Source organism: Hordeum vulgare, chromosome 3H (genome assembly GCF_904849725.1).
Source record: "Hordeum vulgare subsp. vulgare chromosome 3H, MorexV3_pseudomolecules_assembly, whole genome shotgun sequence".
Lineage (NCBI taxonomy): Eukaryota > Viridiplantae > Streptophyta > Magnoliopsida > Poales > Poaceae > Hordeum > Hordeum vulgare.
The window spans coordinates 20,782,123-20,800,620 of record NC_058520.1 but is presented as its reverse complement, the minus strand read 5'-3'; the positions used below and the strand labels follow the sequence as shown (position 1 = coordinate 20,800,620).

General features: G+C 45.1%; 1 protein-coding gene across 1 annotated transcript; it reads right to left on the bottom strand.

Moving 5' to 3' along the window:
* Nucleotides 1-13,271: 13,271 nt before the first annotated feature.
* LOC123442646 (indole-2-monooxygenase-like) lies at nucleotides 13,272-15,251 on the bottom strand. The gene is made up of 3 exons (XM_045118752.1): nucleotides 14,738-15,251; nucleotides 14,024-14,455; nucleotides 13,272-13,944 (listed from the first exon to the last, which is right to left on the bottom strand). Exons 1-3 carry the CDS (start codon nucleotides 15,233-15,235, stop codon nucleotides 13,327-13,329), a joined length of 1,548 nt encoding a protein of 515 aa, XP_044974687.1. The 5' UTR covers nucleotides 15,236-15,251; the 3' UTR covers nucleotides 13,272-13,326.
* Between the last annotated feature and the right edge of the window lie 3,247 nt (nucleotides 15,252-18,498).

Sequence of the window (18,498 nt, the reverse complement as noted above, 5' to 3'; positions counted from 1 at the left end):
AAGATAAAGTAGGTCCATCAACTCCAACGACACAGCTGAGTGCACAACAACGACCTATGGCGCTTACTCGATATCTGAAAAGTCTGCAACATGAACGTTGCAGCCCGAAACGGGTCAGCACATGGAATATGCTGGCTAGATAACACATAGAGAGTGAATAGAAATAAATGCTATATCTACATGCATATTTGGCTGGTGGAAAGCTCTATGGTTAACAGTTTTGCATAAAGCCAAATTTCTTCCTATATTAGTGGAACAAAGTTTATTTAACTATGTTGTTAGTTATTAAACAATGAGAAGGTTTCTCCAACTCAAACCCCAAAATAATCATCATTAACCCACAAATTCATTTAGAGTGTTGAGATACACATGAAAATCCAAGAACCAGATACTCAAGATGTCCATAACCGGGGACACGGCTAATCATGATTAGTTTGTACACTCTGCAGAGGTTGTGCACTCTTCCCACAAGACTCGAAATACATCCATGGTCGGAGAATTCGAGACACAGTCTTTCTGCAGCATTAACTCTCTACTTCTAGGTAGACCGTACCACCTATCACTACTGGAATCAGAGAATTTGCCATCTGCCGGGTCTTTGCCGTCTCCTGGCTGATGGCAAAGAAGCTCTTTGCCGTCAGCTACCAAAAAATTGATGGCAAAGATCTGAGAGATGGCAAAGAAGTGCTTTGCCATGAGTCGCTTCTTTGCCGTCAGCTAGCGGACGGCAAAGATGGACCAAGCTGATGGCAAAGACATGGCTGACGGCAAAGATGACCCATGCAGACGGCAAAGAAAAATCGCAGTTGTAGCCATTACGTTTGCCATCTGCCGGCTCTTTGCCGTCCGCCAAAAGCTCCTTTGCCGTCTGCCTGGGAGCACAGTGGACGGCAAAGACATCAACCCACTAACGGCTGCCCACTGTAACGCTCCAACCCCACCTCGTTGTTTCAAAAAAAAAACCCCACCTCGTTGTTTCAAAAAAAAAACCCCACCTCGTCGCCCTCCTCCCGCACGCTCCCTCCCCCATCCAGCTTGCGCCCACCGCCGGCGCCTCCCCGCCCTCCCCACCGGCCGGCGCCTCCCCGCCCTCCCCACCCTCCCCACCGTCGCCACCTCCTCCCCCACCGGCCGGCGCCTCCCCACCCTCCCCCATCGGCCGGCGCCTCCCCGCCCTCCCCACCGTCGCCACCCCCCCTCCCCATCGGCTCCCCCCTGCAAGCCGCACCTCTCCTCCGATCCGGCCACGCTGTCAGGAGCACGAGCAGCCCCCCTGACGCTCCTCCTCGCCCCGGACGCCCTGGAGCCTCGTCGCCACCCCCCTCCGTCGCCCGCACCCTCCTCCGCCGCCCCATCCCGCCGGCGACTTCGCCACCTAGCTAGAGCAGCCACCTCCCCGGAGGAACTCCTCTCCCCTAGCAGCAAAAACGGTGAGATTCATCTGTATATGCTACAAATCAATTGAGAAATATGTATTCTCTGCCTAGAATGAGTATATGCTACAAATCAATTTAAGTATCAAGCATGATAGTATATATGTTTGTTCAGTTTTTTCTAGAATGAGTTACTAAATTGAGTAGACCAAAATTACTATGAAGGAAATAAACATATTATTATAAATAATAGTTTTTTAAATATAATACTGCCTAAATAAGTGTTGTTTTGGACACTCACATGGTCACACATATCTGTAACTTATTCACAACAACATATTACTATATGAATTAGTCATGATATCTCAAATCCTTTAGGTTTGAATGTTATGTGGGGTTAATGTTGTTTTACAAAACAAATTTCTATTTTCTATGGTATGGAATTTCTAAGTTAATATTTTACAACTAGCCCGTGCAAACGCACGGGTTCACGACTAGTATAGATGAACTTGCCGCCTTGTGCACTCGTAATATGATCACGAACTTCCTTGCAAATGAGCTTTCAGATTTATTTCCTCTACAATATGATCTTGCAGAAAATGCTTGTTTTTACATGTATATAAATACTCATGTACAGATAATATTACTTCATACTATTGTATAAATCCTATTGTACCACGTTTGGATCTCAATTGTTTTAGGGATACCCAAATCAATAAAGAGTTATACACTCATCGCGCATGTAGAGGACATCAAGTACTATCCATGCATCAATCCGAGCAGACGCACGTGCCCTGAATTCAGGAATCTAGTGAACAAAACCAATGTATAAGTAGAGGTCATGGAAAAAAGTGCATCGTATATACAATAGAAGACTGAGTAAGTAATCTGGTTTATGAATAAAATAATTTAAAATTACTACCACGTCACATCTGAAAAGATTAGGAGAACATGGTAAGAAAGCACAACATAATGGCCCTGTTTGGATGCCACCGCTAGAGCTAGTTTTAGCTAGTTGGAGCTGAACTAGCTCCCAAAGTATCCAAACACATGGGCTAGTTTGGGTTAGATGCAAACTAACCCACCAAAAAAACTAGCCCTGAGAAGAGGTGCTAATTGGAGCTAGTTGGGGATGGATAGATAAAAAAAATATTTTGACCGCATCAGATACTGGAAAGTTTTATAGGTAACCTGGAAAGTAGTTATAGGTAAGCTGGAAAGTTTTATAGGTAACCTGGAAAGTTTTATAGGTAACCTGAAAAGTTTTATAGGTAACCTGAAAAGTAGTATAGGTAACCTGGATAGTTTTATAGGTAACCTGGAAAGTTTTATAGGTAACCTCGACCCCCGACCCCCGACCCCCGACCCCCGACAACACTCACCCTCGACCCCCGACCCCCTACCCCGACCCCCGACGCCCGACGCCACTGACCCCCGACCCCCGACCCTCGACAACACTCACCCTCGACCCCCGACCCCCTACCCCGACCCCCGACGCCACTGACCCCCAACCCCCGAGCCCCGACACCTCTTCGGCCTCTTGTTGACCGAAAGGACCCCAATCCCCGACGCCAGTGACCTTTGACCCCCGATGCACTGACCCACATAGTTATGAGTTAGGTCATATAGTTATGTTAATTATAAAAACGCCATATTTGTGTTGATCGGGTGAATTTCAATGTGCAGTTGTTCGACGACCTCCACGTGCGTTGGACGAGCTCCGCCCTTGCGTTTGTTGGTGAGCAAAAATGACTTCTCCTCCTACCCCCTTAATTTGCTCTGTCCCGGTCTTCGTGCCGATGAAACTTGCTAGCTATAGGTTTCTTCAATCATGAGTATGCGTGACCAGTATGCGTCTCCCATTCGAAAAGGCGACATCAATAAATATGCATTTCTTTGCATATTTATAACCGCCATCCTTTCGAATTGTCCAACATTATCCATGGACAGCCCGAGTATGTGTAGATTGGGTTTGTTTTCCCGTATGCTGTGCTCCGGATCCGATGCGGAATTTCGTCAGTGCCTCCCCTGTTGTTCTCCGGGTACACATCCTCTCTGCTTATTGTCGAGACGTGTATCAGGAGAACAGCGGGGAGGTGTTGTCGAAATTCTGCGTCGCATCTGGAGCAGAGCATGGGAAAACGAACCCAGTCTACACATACTCGGGTGGGATTAGGACCTATCTTTACCTATTAGCGTGTAGGTTGCATGGACGTAATAAAACTGACAAACTTGATTAGCGTATGAATATAGATGATGAATTATATATTTATTTCTTGTGCCCCCATAGGTAGCTAGGCAACATGAGTGATCGTGCTTGGATGTACACTGGTCACCCTAGTCAGAAAGACATGACCCATGAATGGTTAACAAAAACCAGGGGGTTTGTGAGAGCCGCATTTGCAAATGGCCAGCATAAAACATGGTGCCCCTGTCCCAACTGCGACAACTGGAAAAAGCAGACAGAGTTTGAAATGGGTAAACACCTGCAGAAGTGGGGTTTTACGCCTAATTATACGGTGTGGACTTTTCATGGTGAGTCTGACCAACGTGCCAGAGCTGAGGTGATTCGTCGTCGCACCGACGAGCATGGTACCGGGATTGAAGACATGGTGCAAGACTTTGATGATGCTCGTGATTCGGACGATGAGATGGAGGAATCTGCAAAGGCCTTCTATGAAATGCCGGAGTCTTCAAAACGTCCTCTCCACGAGCAGACTGAGCTTTGTCAGCTGGATGCCATCGCGCAAGTAATGGCTCTGAAGGCTCAATTCAACCTAGGCAGAGAATGCTATGACGCGATGATGACGATATTTGGACACTTTCTACCCAAAGGCCATGTACTGTCTGCAAACCTGTACCAGTCAGAGAAAATCCTCCGTGTACTTAAGATGCCCTATAAGAAGATACATGCCTGTGAGAATGGATGTGCCTTATTTAGTCTTGAGTATGCGGCCTTGAACTATTGCCCCATTTGCAATTCTTCCAGGTATATTGTGGTAAACAACGGCATGGGTGAGAAGAATCAGACCAAAATCCCCATTAGTGTTCTTCGATATCTGCCAATCGTACCAAGACTTCAACATCTTTTCATGGTCGAAGAGACGGTCAGACAGATGACATGGCACAAATTGGGCAAAAGAACCGAACTAGATGCGGATGGGAACAAGATGCTGTTACACACTTCAGATGGTTTTGCGTGGAGGCACTTCGATGCATTACATAAGCATAAATCGGAAGATCCAAGGCAACCTAGAGTTGCCATCAGCACGGATGGGTTCAATGTGTATGGTATGACGGCAGCACAATACAGTTGTTGGCCTGTATTTGTCATTCCACTAAATTTGCCACCCGAAGAGATTATGAAAAGAAAGAACATTTTCCTGACGTTGATAATTCCAGAGCCCAACTATCCAGGGAAGAATATGAATGTGTACATGCAGCCGCTTAAGAATGAGTTGCAAGAAGCCTGGGATAATGGGATCAAGACCTACGACGCGGCTACCAAAACAAATTTCAAAATGCATGTGTGGTACATGTACTCGACGCATGATTATCCGGCGTTTGCGCTATTCGCTGGCTGGTGTGTGCATGGAAGGTTCCCGTGCACCACATGCAAGGCAACTCTTCAGTTCCGTTGGCTGCAGGCTGGTCGCAAGTATTCTTGCTTCGACATGCATAGACAATTCCTGGATCCTGACCATAAGTTCAGAAAAGACAAGAAGAATTTCATCAAAGGTAGAGTTGTCAAAAACACTGCACCAGCTGCGTTGACAGGCCAACAGACCATTGATCAGTTAAACGCTCTCGAGCCTGATCCTTTGCGTCCAGGATACTTCAAAGGGTATAATACGGAACACGCCTGGACTCACAAGTCATGCTTATGGGATCTCCCTTACTTCAAAGACCTCCTTTGCCCACATAACATTGACGTGATGCACACTGAAAAGAATATTGCGCAGGCCATTTTTGGTACATTGTTCGGCATAGAGGGGAAGTCAAAAGATAATCCTAAGGCTAGAATCGACCTGGAGGCTCTATGTGATAGACCATTGCGAAACTTGCGACAACGGAAAGGAAAGCAAAGCATAGCGAAGCCAAAGGCATGGTTCAATCTTGAAAGGCCAGCTATGAGGGAAATGCTATTGTGGGTGAAAATGCGGTTGATGTTCCCCGATGGGTATGCTGCAAATCTAAAGAGGGGAGCGAGTCTTGAGAAATTGAAAATATTTGGGCTCAAGAGTCATGATTGGCACATATGGATTGAGCGGGTAATGCCGGTGATGTTGCGTGGCTTTATCCCTGAGGATGAATGGCTAGTACTGGCAGAGCTGAGCTATTTCTTCCATTCTCTTTGTGCGAAAGAACTATCGCCTGGCGTGCTAGATGAAATGGAAGAGTTGGCGCCGGAGTTGGTCTGCAAATTAGAAAAGATCTTTCCACCGGGCTTCTTTAATCCGATGCAACATTTGATTTTGCATCTCCCGACCGAGGCAAGAATGGGGGGGCCCATTCAAAATCGTGCTACTCAACTGAGAGGATGCAGAAGACGCTTCGAGCTAAGTGTAAAAATAAACGTAGAATTGAAGCATCGATGGCCGAGGCATTCATTACTGAGGAGGCGGCAAACTTCGTGACAGCACACTACGAAGCCAAAAATCATCATTTGCATAACCCGAAGCCTCGGTACAATGATGGCGATCGAGAAAAAGTTTGATCCAACCTCAGCCTATTCAAAGGTAAGCTCGCACCATCCGGTGCTTCGAAAGGGAAATCGTTGGATGTCGAAGAATGGCGGACCATTTCATTATATATCTTCACCAACCTAACAGAAGTGCGGCCGTACATCGAGTAAGTTCTCGGTAATTTATTGTTCCGCAACTTCTAATTGCTTTGAACTACTCTTATTCCCGGATATTTGATATAGTCGATACGTCGCCGAATTCTCGGATGGAGCGGTCATCGAAAAGGATTCCGTCGAAGAGTATGAGCTTCTCGCAAAGCATGGAGGCGACTATCCTGGTTTCATCTCTTGGTTCAAACAAAGGGTAATTAATTACCATTAAGGGCCCATTTGATTTATTGGTCTAATTTGCGGCTAATGCATCCATTTCTGAAGCATTAACTCTCTACTTCTGGGTAGACCGTACCACCTATACCCTCTACATCTGCTAGTCTACCACTTCGAGAGCTTCACACAACTTACTCAACTATGCTAGAGCCCATAATAGCTTGCGGTTGCACACGTAAGTTTCAGGTATGAATAGTCTTATGATCCCTTTGAAGCTGGGTGGCGGACCTTAGGATGATCACACGGATCCCCCGAGATATCCTGACACCCACTTGGGATTTCAGGGTGCCTCAAGCAATCCACCCAGATGTTTATTTAAGTAGCCACCTTAAGTTAACCTTTAATTAACAATACTCACATCTGTCATGGAAATCACTCACCCAAATAATCGTCTACGAGCATAGCATAGCAATACTAGCATAACGTAGAAGTAACTCCCAAAAGTTTGATAGTAAACAGGTAATAGGTTCTACCTCTCTATCTACTTTCCAATACCCACATGTTAATTAGATCCTAACCATGCAATGTCTGAGGGTGGATCTAATGCAATAAAACTGGGTAATAAGGGATATGATCAAAGTGTTACTTGCCTTGCTGATGATCCGCAAAACCTAGGGACTCGTAGTAGCACGCTTCACAATCCGTGTATTCTATCGCAACAAACGATAGCACACATAAGCAACAATATATATGCACGGGTAAAATCGAATAAGATCTAGCCAGAAAGTTCAAGTAAAGAACTCCGTTTTGTAAAAAGAATCAAACCAAACGGATCAACGAAACTCAAACTGCGATAGAAACGAGGTTCGTTTACTAATCTAGACTGAAGTCAAAATTTTATTTATAAAAATCTTGTGCAAGTGGATTAATCGGAAAGAGATTTTCGTGACGAAGATATGGGCGTTTGAATCACTTGATTTCGATAAAGGAGCGAAAATTTATACTAAAACGAAATTCGGAACAGGAATCACGATCGAAATTAATCGCGAAAAAATCCCCGAAAATAAATCTGACGAACAGACGGACGAACGAACATTCGTCGTCTGAATTTAATGAACGGACAGTATTCGTTAAAACGACGTAGTTAAATAAACAAACAAAAAAATCTGGAAAAATATATTTTTTTCTACCTCGGGCGGCGTGCTCCGGCGAGTGGCGGCGACCGGCGGCTAGGGTTTGTGGGGGGGGGGGCGGCTTATAAAGGCCTCCGGGCTCGGTTCGTTTTGTTTTTTAAATCGGACGAGATAGAAAATTAAAAAGGAAGTTCATACAAACTCCGATTTCGATGAAACAAATTTTGCCGGACTCCTAAAAATGAGCTTTACAACGTGGACATTTTTAAAAGGCCAAAATAATATTTTAAAAAACGCATATTTTCGTAAAATCCAATAAAATAGCAAATAAAATCCAAATAAAAATTATTATATAAGAACCAATGATGGAAAAGTCATTTTATCCCCTCTCTCATATTTTTATATATGAAATATCTAAAGAGAAAAATAATTAAAAACAAATGATCCTCTTTTCATTATTTGAGAAAATCCCAATATGAAAATAAATAAATTCCCAACTCTCTCCAAGGGTCCTTGAGTTGCTTAAAATTTTAAGGATCAGCAATTATGCAAAAAAAATGATATGCAAGATGCTCTAATGCAATAACATTCCAAATTGGAAATTTGGGATGTTATAGAAAGCTACAGATCTTGTGGTGGTAGTAGTTTTGGGTTCTCCTTGGTAGTTAGAGTTATAGATTTGTCGATGCTTCGGCCATTGATATATTGCCAGGTCGCGTTGTATCCTCATCGAGGTGATGCCATCCTAGATCCATAATAATGTCCTCCCAGCCTTGGTCCCCATTTTGGCGGTGCGTTTAGAGCCGGTGAAGGGGTCGTGGAGGTGTGTCTCCTACGGGTCTGTTTGGGTCTTTGGTGGATCGGCTTGGATTCGGAAGGTGTCGATATCCAGTAGATCCGTCCGGATTAATCTGACGGTCATGGTTGCTGGTTTGTTTGTATAATCTTTGTGATCTACGTTTTTCTTTGTCGATGATGCTTGTTACCTTGGTATGCTTGATTTTTGGTCTTAGGATCACTTTCTAATTGTCAACAACAACAAGGTTTATCTGACCCCTGTGAGGGAGGAATGATGACGATGATGCGCCTTTGGCTAGTTATAGTGCTTGTAGTTGCTAGGTGGTCCGTCGACCTGGTTATATCTATTTTTTATGTATGTTTATCTGTGTACCACTATTACATCTTACTAATAGATACAAATTTTGTTCTTTTAAATGTATGAAGAGGGGTGGAGGCCGACTTACGACCGGATTGCGTGCAGGATCTCTCAGTGTTTGTGGTGTTCGTTTAGAACCTTATTATGGATGTTTGATTCATTTTATGAAGCTGGGCTATTTGCCTTTGTTTAAAAATGATGAATGCACAAGTTGTATTCAAGGTTTATTCGTTGGGAAAACCTTAAGTTGTAATCCGTAGCAATTCCATTGCAAATAGTATAGAGGTTTGTGTGACTAAAGTAGCTACTGAAGTTAGTTAAAGCGTTTCTAACAGCCCCTAAAAACTTATAAGTCTTTAAATTTTTCGGAGTTAAACAAGATTTAGCAAAAACCCAATCTAGTTTAACTTCACAAAACATTTAATCAGTGTGCCGGGTGATGCTTATTTGACTGACGCAACTATGTACATGACAATTTTGGTCATACCCCCATGCTGCCCCTCCAAGTCTGCCGCGTCAGCCGACTCCACCCCGCCAGCCTGACACGGAGCGCATCACTAGTCCGCCACTGCGTTCGCCGACTCCATCCCACCCTGGCATGGAGCCCGACGCTTGTCTGCCACCACGTCAGCCGACTCCATCCCACCCCGGCATGGAGCCGAGCGCGAGTCTGCCACCACGTCAGCCGACTCCACCCCGCCAACCCGCCACCGACGGCCATTTTCATTTTTTGATGAAGAACCAGAGTCCAAAGTGGAATAAGCGAAGGAAGAAACGCACCCCTCCTATGTCGCCAAAGTGGCTTGCGAGAGGACCGCAGAGGAAAGAGACGAGACAGTGGATGCTGAGTTGCGGGCCCATGTTGCCAAGATAAAGCCTTTGCCAAAGGAGATAATACCTCTGGAAACCGTCAAGCGCGTTCTGGCCAATCTTTCTGACCCGCCGTGTGCGAAGAGAACTAAATCAGTCTATGACCGCTCTGTTATCAAGTCACATCAAAAAGGGTTAACGAGGGGGAAGCTTCTTACTAAAAGAAGCAAGAAAACCATTCCCCAGCTGGGAGAACAGTCAGTGCAATCGATCCCGCCGCTCAAGGTGGGTAACAATGAGCAAGTCGATCCCGATGTTGCTAAATAGATGGCTAGAGAGGCTGGTGTCACTGTTGCACAACTCCTAGGCAACGAGGACATCATTCCCACGGTGGAAGGGAATAACAAACTAGTATGGACATTTCAACCCAAGAAACCTCTGGTCAGGCATGAGCTTGTCAAGCAGCTATCAACGCAAATGTACAGACTCCATACCTCGTTCATGAAGCAAGCAGAACTCGGGCGTACGTCCCTCATGGTGAAAGTCAAGGAAGTGGATTTATTCACTTCAAAAGATTTGTGGATTGACTTTTCAGAATTATGACAGTTATACAATCAAGACGCACTCGACAAATCCATCGTGAGTTGCTATTATTTGTAAGTGATTTCTTTCTGTAATTCAAGTCCCTAGCTCATCTGCTCGTTCATTTGCCTCTAATTATCCTCACTATATTCTTTTGTGTGGTGTTATGCAGAATGAAGATGTTTAAAATGGAAAAAATATGAAACACATGGCATCAGCTTCATTGACCCAAATTGCATTTATGACAAAGTTGTACTAGAATTTCCAAAAGATACAGAGGATCACTTGTTCCGGATATTGGAGATACCAAGACACAATAAAAAAATATTATTTCCTTAGAACTTCAGGTGAGTGTTAGTGTCTTATACTATAAATTCTATTTTGCTTACCCAATCGATGTTAAATTTACGTATAGTGCTTGATGAGTTGCGTGCATGCATGGCCGCTTATACAACGCAGATTTTACTGGATCCTGCTAATCATTACGGTTGACAAGGAAACCGTTCACGTAATGGACTCACTAAGAAAAGATGAGGACGAGTACATGTCCCTGAAGTTCATGCTCGACAGGTAATTTCAATCATTATCGCACTATATCGGCCTCTTTAGTTTATTTTCTAATATCAATTAATTAATGACTCCTTTTATTCTTTTTCTTTGCCGGGCAGGGTTTGGAGCCCATTCATCAAGAATGTTCGCGGTGAATGGAAACCAAACCTGCTGTGGACAACGTCTATGGTAATTAAGTAGTACTAGCTACGTCCGTGCATATCTTTAGTTCTAGTTTCAGTACCATTATAATGCTTGATTATTATCTGACTGAATTCTATTCTTGTAAAGCATTGCATGCGGCAACAATCGGGCCATAATCTTTGTGCATACTATGTTTGTGAGAACATTCGCTTTATAATTGAACGACGGATCAAAAATCCAGGAACTCTTCAGGTACGTAAATAGTATTCACAATTTTTATATCATGATCTAATATATATACGCACGTATAAAATATTCATACTGGTCTCCTTTTTTATAAAATATTGGAGAACCGGAAGGAACTCCTCCGAACAACAGAACGCATAAGAGCACGTTAAGAGAAAATTTCGGGATTTTTGCTGGAGCGGGTCATAGATCCCAAAAAAGAATACCACTTCACCTACTAATACATGCATGTAATTGATCCGCAAGTTATAGGAGAAATTATATATATATATATATATATATATATATATATATATATATATATATATATATATATATATATGTATGTATATGTATACCCTGAGTGAGGAATAGTTATTCTTCACCCCCTCTATTTTAACATCAATGCATCGTAATTTTACGTTCCGTAAATTTATTTTATTTTATACGTAAAAAGAGACAATAAAAAAAATATAATCAATGTAAAAATATTTTATGTCACGTAAAATTACGAACATACAAAAATAGTGCAAAAAATACAATAAATTCAATTTTTTTGGTCTTATGACCTATATTTTTGTTTTACTTTTGTCAAATTTTATGTAGTGATTTAATATAAATGTAACTATTTGTATTTTAAATGTAATTTATTTATAAATTGATCGTAAGATTATCTTTGGTGAAGAATAAACTATTCTATACCCTAGGTGATGAATAGAGTTTATATATATATGGTACCTCTCGAAATTCTATGATATATGATTGATCCTACGAGATATCCTATGATATATGTATAACGTGTACTGTATGTACTAGCGTAAGATATGTTCTAAATAAAAAATAATTAAATAAAAATGAAAAATGAAAAGAGAAACAAATAATAAATCCCAAAACCACAAAATGTCAAAACCTAAAATCACCAAATCATGTAGTCCTGGTTGATGTTATCAAGCGGGACTAAAGATTCCGACCACGCCACACACGAAGCCAGCCACGTGAAAAGGTATTAGTCCTGATTTGTAGCAAACCGGAACTAAAGAAAAGGTCTTTAATCCTAAGTTAATTGTTCCGATTAGTAAACCGGAACTATATATAGGTCCTTACTAACCGGGACTATAGCCCCGTTTTCCATAGTGTGCAGGCAACCATGCTAGTGTATTTTAGAAGTACTTTGTTGTTATGTTTTTTCCCTTTTATTTCATATGTATGTAATGAAAAAAGTAGCAGCTTTCTCTGGCACAGCGCAGCACGGCGGCCGTGGAATTAAATCAATCACGCGGGAGAAGTAGGAGCCCAAGCGCAGCACGGCACTCCAAGATTTGACCATCCTGCAAACTAACTCGTGGTTGGATGGTTAGGAGGACCGTGGTATCCCCTGCCCACCAGAGTTCAAGTCCCAGACTTGACGTTGGTGCTTGCATTTTTCTGGATTTATTCCAGGTCTTTCGGCGATGTGCTTTCAGTGGGAGGAGACGTTTCCTTCGACAACGAAGGCGTCAGTGGCAACTTCGTCAATCTCAAGATGATGTGCCGGCTTAGTCTCTCGAAGATGCTCATAGAGGTAGGGTTTACGTGCGTGCGTTCATATGGGTGAGTGAATGCTTATGTATGTGAGCGACTTCGAATTACTCTGTTAAAAAAAAGATTTGACCATCGACGGCACTGGAAATTTACCCACCGTAGGTACAACGACCGTGAGTGTATGTGTATGTGAGCAAGACAAGTGGAACACGGTGTTTTGATAGCCTCGATTTCTGTCCAAGAATGGTTTTTCTACCGCACATGGACCGTCGACTGTATATTCACTGTCGGTTGTTTCTTCTTTTATACACTTCAAACCTTGTTTATTCATTTATCAGAATGGTTGGAATTACAGCCGCCGTGACCGAATCTAGCCACAAGTATTAGGAGGAGAGAAACTATATCCAAGGTAACTAACTCATGCGCGTTAGTTCCTTCACTAATAGAAAACAGGATTTTGATCCAGCCTTGATAAAAGCATTAACAGTTCCTTCACTAGTAGTTCATTTGATATATCCCGACGACATCTGCATCTCCGGCGCGGCGGGGATGCCGAAGTGGGCAAGCTCCTCCGCCTCACATGTTATGTTTTTAGAAGTACTACTTTGACGTTATGTTTTTTCTATTTTATTTCATATGTATGTAATGATAAAAGTAGTGGCCAAACATGTGCGTTGACATTTGTCAACCTTCTAAACAACAATATTTATAGCTACACAAGGAATAATTGGTCATTATTTATTGGTACCATTACCCCGGGTAACACCTTCTTCAAATAAAACCGTTATATTGATAGCACAAAGTATTTAACTTATCTTGATTTTACAAGCGTGATTTTGGAATCAACAATAGTTTCTCCTTCCTACGAATGGTTATCCCAAACACCTCTGTCATATCAATACTCTCAATTCCAATCGGCAGTTCCCAGTCAAAATGGTTCACGAGGTTTGCCAACATAAGCTCCACATTGGCGATTCCGAGGTTCATACCAGGGCACATCCTTCGTCCTGCCCCAAACGGCAAGAACTGAAAATCATTCCCCTTGAAGTTGACATTCCTAGTGTTGCCTTCATCTATAAATCTTTCAGGTATGAACTCTTCTGCATCCTCCCAGGACATCGAATCCCTCCCAATGGCCCATGCATTGACGACGACACGTGTCCCAGCAGGAACAATGTATCCATCGATAGTACAATCAGCCATGGCAAGGTGCGGAGCAAGGAGAGGCGCAACAGGATACATCCTGAGAGACTCTTTTATTACTGCTCTTAGGTACACCATGTTGTTCATGTCGGTTTCGCTCAGAATTTCTTGTCCCCGGGGTACAATACTCCTCACTTCGTCTTGTAGCTTCCGCATGAACTGTGGCCTCCTCATGAGCTCAGCCAAGGTAAACTCAAGGACATTGGATGATGTGTCTGTTGCACCGAAAAATACATCCTGCCAAAAAATTAGTTAGGCTATACCGAAAGACATACAAATCAAGGTATATAATTTGAAAGGTATTGTCTGTACTTACTGTGAGGATTGCTTTCATGTGCTCTCTTGTGAGATCATACTCCTGCTGAACAGACAGCAGAATATCTACGAAGTCGGCATCCTTATTGCAACCCGACACTGACTTAAGCTTGCTCACACGATCGTCGATCACCTTGTCCAACAGATCGGCCCATCTGTCCCTCACTCTTTCGGCCTTGGCACAAACCGCCCTCTTAAGCACTCCTACCCTACCCAATACTGGAAAGTACTCCTCCAAGTTGAACCCGCTGAGAAGCCGCGAGGAGTCCTCGATGAGTTCCCGGAACAACTTGCTTTGTCCATTTTTCAGGAAGAACTCACCGGATACGATACGGCACGCCATGTCATTTGAGAATGCATTGAGGAGCTCGCTCATGTCGACTGTAGCACTCGCTATGGCTGCCTCATTGATCTTGGCCATCGCCACGCTCACCTGTGAGATTACATCATTCATCTTAAATTATGTGAAGCCAACATTTATAGGTGTAACTGCTAATTATCAGGGACGATTCTAGCGGGGGGTTGTTGTAGCCAAAAAATTTCAATTCATATGAACTTTGCCCCCTTCATAAACAAATTTGCTCCCCCTATGCTTGCATGCTGGCTCCGTTTCAACTTGAAGTCACTTTTCCTTTTGCGACAGACATGGAACATATGGCAGTCTTTCTTTCACGAGAGACATAGCGAAAATTGCACGATCATCAGAAATCAGTACCTCCTCCATGGCGGCGCTGCGGAAAGACTGCACCTTCTTAACGCTCAGCATGTGCGTGGTGACGAGCTTCCTCGCCTGCCGCCAGTACTCGCCGTACGGCGCAAAGCCGATGTCAGATGAGCCGTGCATGATGATGTCGGGGACAAGAGAGCGTGGCCGAGACGCCAGGACGTGGTCATGCGTGCGCAGCACCGCCTCAGTGGCGCGTGGCGATGACACGACGAGGGTCGGCACGGCGCCCAGGCGGAGGAGCATCAAGTCGGGGCCGTGTTTCCTGGCGAGGCGGCGGAGGGATACGTGCGGGAGGGAGCCGACGAGGTGTAGGTGCCCGATGATGGGCAGCGCCGGCGGCGAAGGCGGGAGGCTCTGCCCTGTTGATGATCGTGTCTTTCTTGTGAACCAATGGTGCAGACACAAGAGAAGGAGGGGGAGCAGGAACAGGAACCATGCCCGAGGAGGCGTGGTCTCTAGCATGAGCTTCTGCAAGAGGTCCGCCATGCATGGGTAGCTAAGTTGCTCTATCTGGTTAGCATCACACGCTCGGTTGCTTTATAAGCAGCCAGCCCGGGTACAAGGCAGCATGCACATAATGTGCGGTGCACTGAACTTGGAGCAATATTGGATGGTCTTTGGGTGTATGTTAACGTTTCAACTGTCGAGCAAGTTGTCCCTCTCCTGGTTGTTATCGTTGGAAGGCCATATATAGCAGCCTTCTTCAAAACAATGCTAGTCACGCCATAATCATATGCTATCGTTGGACAGGTCGAGAAATTCAATCACGCGGGAGAGACAGACGTCCAACCATACCACGTCTCTCGAAGTTTTTAACATCCACGGCACCACCTCCACAGTGCTAGTCACGCCATAATCATACGCATGCTTAGTGGTTGGACATGCGGTTATGCAGCCTAACGATCCGAGTTCAATTCCTAAAATTGATACGTGATGCATCCATTTATTAAGGATCAAGTTTAATGTGTGATGAAACTACTCATCAAGAAATATCTTGATACTTATTTAAAAAAATCTGTAGACTATGTTTATGTTGGTATTCATACTAATATGGCTGTATGCATCCCTAGTTGATGCAGAGGCCGTGAAGTGAAATTCTATCCATTTTTAAGCTCACTTCATAGGTGTTTCGTTTGGCCGAATGGAGTGGGCGACCGCGGCGACCTTCCACTCCCTGGAGCGGGCGGAGGCCCGCACGGCCGGGCGGCCGCTTTTGGGTTTTGGCCGGAGACGAAGAGGAAGATGAGGCCGAGGATGACAAGGCCATTGCCATGGCGGAGGTACACTCGCCATCGACATCTGACATTATTGGTGAGTTTTCCAGGACGGATCGGATGAGGAATTGCCCGTTGATGCGGATGCGGCGGTACCGACGGAGGTTCAGGGGAGTCCGACGGACATGGTAGAGTTGGCGCAGCGGCCGGTTCACCGGACGACGGTGGCGGCGGCGGTCCGGCCATGGATAGGACCGATTCCTAACGTATGGTTACCAAAACTGACTGTCTCAGATTGCATTTTACCCTCATCTTGGCATACGGTGCGCTGTAAGAAAAAGAAGCCGGGGATCCAGATCGCGGTGCAGCCAGCGCCGCGCTTGCACTCGTTGTTGGGCCCAGCTGGGGAACGGTCCAACGAGCCAGTCGTGGGCTTCGCGGACAGGCCATATATAGGCCAACGAGCAAGTTGTCCCTCTCCTCATTGCCATCGTTGGACAGGCCATATATAGCAGCCTTCTTCGTCCCACCGGTCGAGGGATTCAATCACGCGGGAGAGGTAGACGTCCAGCCACACCACGTCTCTCGAAATTTTGAACATCCACGGCACCACCTCCACAATGCTAGTCACGCCATAATCATATGCATGCATGCGAGAAACACAACTGGAACACGGTGTTTGATAGACTCGATAGGATCTTTTTGTCCCAGGTGATGTTTTGACAACATTTGTATTAGCTTGTTTCTTCAAAACATTACATGATGATATGCTGGGTTTTATTTTCTCACTTCAAAGCGTATCGTAATGTCTCATTTGTGTACCAACAAATAAGGGTGCACTTGTTTATGGTACAGAACAAAACATTATGATTCACTTCCACACAGGACAAAAAGGACCAGGTGTAAATTGTGTAACTTTATGAAACAAAAATAAGTAAAACCTTTTACAAACTAAAAACAGACAGCACGAATCTCAAAACAATGATGAGTTATCTAAGCATGGTAGAGTAAAATTTAGCATTTTTCATTTTTATCATTTCTTCTTCAATACAACCCCTGACACAACGACGGCTCAGATTAAACGATACTCTTTTATAAAAAAGGGCAGGATGGCCTTTTCCCCATTCCGACGTACGGGCATCAGCCCCGCGGGCGCCAGCGGACGGTCGGGCGACGTAAAGGTACAGGGGGGATACGCGTCGTATCCGCGTTAACTCCCGTGACGTGGCATCTCCACGTCCGCCTGACCGCGGTCGCGCCGGTTCCAGATTGATCCGTCGGTTCCCGAGGCCGCCGCCATTAATCGCGCGCTGCATCGTCAGTTCGCCGTCTTCCGAGGCGACGTCATGAATGCCGACCGCGTCGCACGAACGCCTGACGCCGCCGCCTATGGCCCGTCGGTTCGCCATCTCCCGAGGCGACGCCATTAATGCCGACCGCGTCGTCAGTGTCCCATCGCATAAACCCCTGACGCGGCCCACTAGTAAAAAATAGGGCGTTGGTTCCGGCCTGGCCAGCCCATTAGTCCCGGTTCTTCACGAACCGGGACCCATGGGGGGCATTAGTCCCGGTTCATGAGCCCAGGGGGCCGGCCGAGGCCTCGTGGGCATTTGTCCTGGTTCGTGTGGACCCATTTGCCTCGGTTTTAGGCACGAACCGGGATCAATGGGCCGCGCTCCTGGCCCACATCCATTGGTACCGGTTCATGCCTTGAACCGGTTTAGAAGGGGGGCTTTAGCCCTGGTTTATGCCATGAAACGGGACAAATAATTTGCCTATATGTACCCATCGCCGCGGCAGAGCACTCTGTTTTTTCTGGCCAGCGAGGGGAGGGCATTTGGGTGCTCTAGCTTACCTCCTATGCACATGAGGTGTTCGATGAAATGACCGAGCCACACCAGTAAAGCTTTCTCCTCTCGAAGCTCGACCTCGGAGCTTCATTTTTCCCGAGATTTGTCTAGACTTAGCGGTCCGTCACGCCCCGTCCCCGTTTTCACCATGGGGCACGTCCATGTGTACGTCCGCAATGTCGTGTGCAAGCTCCTCCGCAGACAGTGAGGTAAGACGATTTGGATTTTCGGTTGACATTGGATTTGGGGATTTCTCATCTAGGGTTTCGCGGGATGGGTCGTAATATGCGCCTTTCTGGCTCGTAGGTGGATGGCTGCGGGATTGTGGAGTTCCAATCCGAATTTTTCATTCCCAATCCAAGTTTCTACGGCCTTGAGGAGCACTCGAATCACCGTTGCCCGGGGCATGGGCTAATTCCTGCTCGCCGTGTTTCTTGGGGTGGAGCAAGCACGGGAAGAAGGTTTTTGGGTTGTCCACTTGATGTAATTCCACAAAACATCATTTGGTACTCTGTTTTCATCGATTTATTGCAAAGTTATGAATTTCACCTAATTAGGTGAACTCTGATTTAACAGCTTCCTGATGAGTGTGATTGTGTTGTTTGGATTGACCCCTCTCCCACTGAGCTAGTGGGGCAAGCTTTTGAGGAGCTCCATGGTGGCCTTAAACGTAGTTGGATCAAAG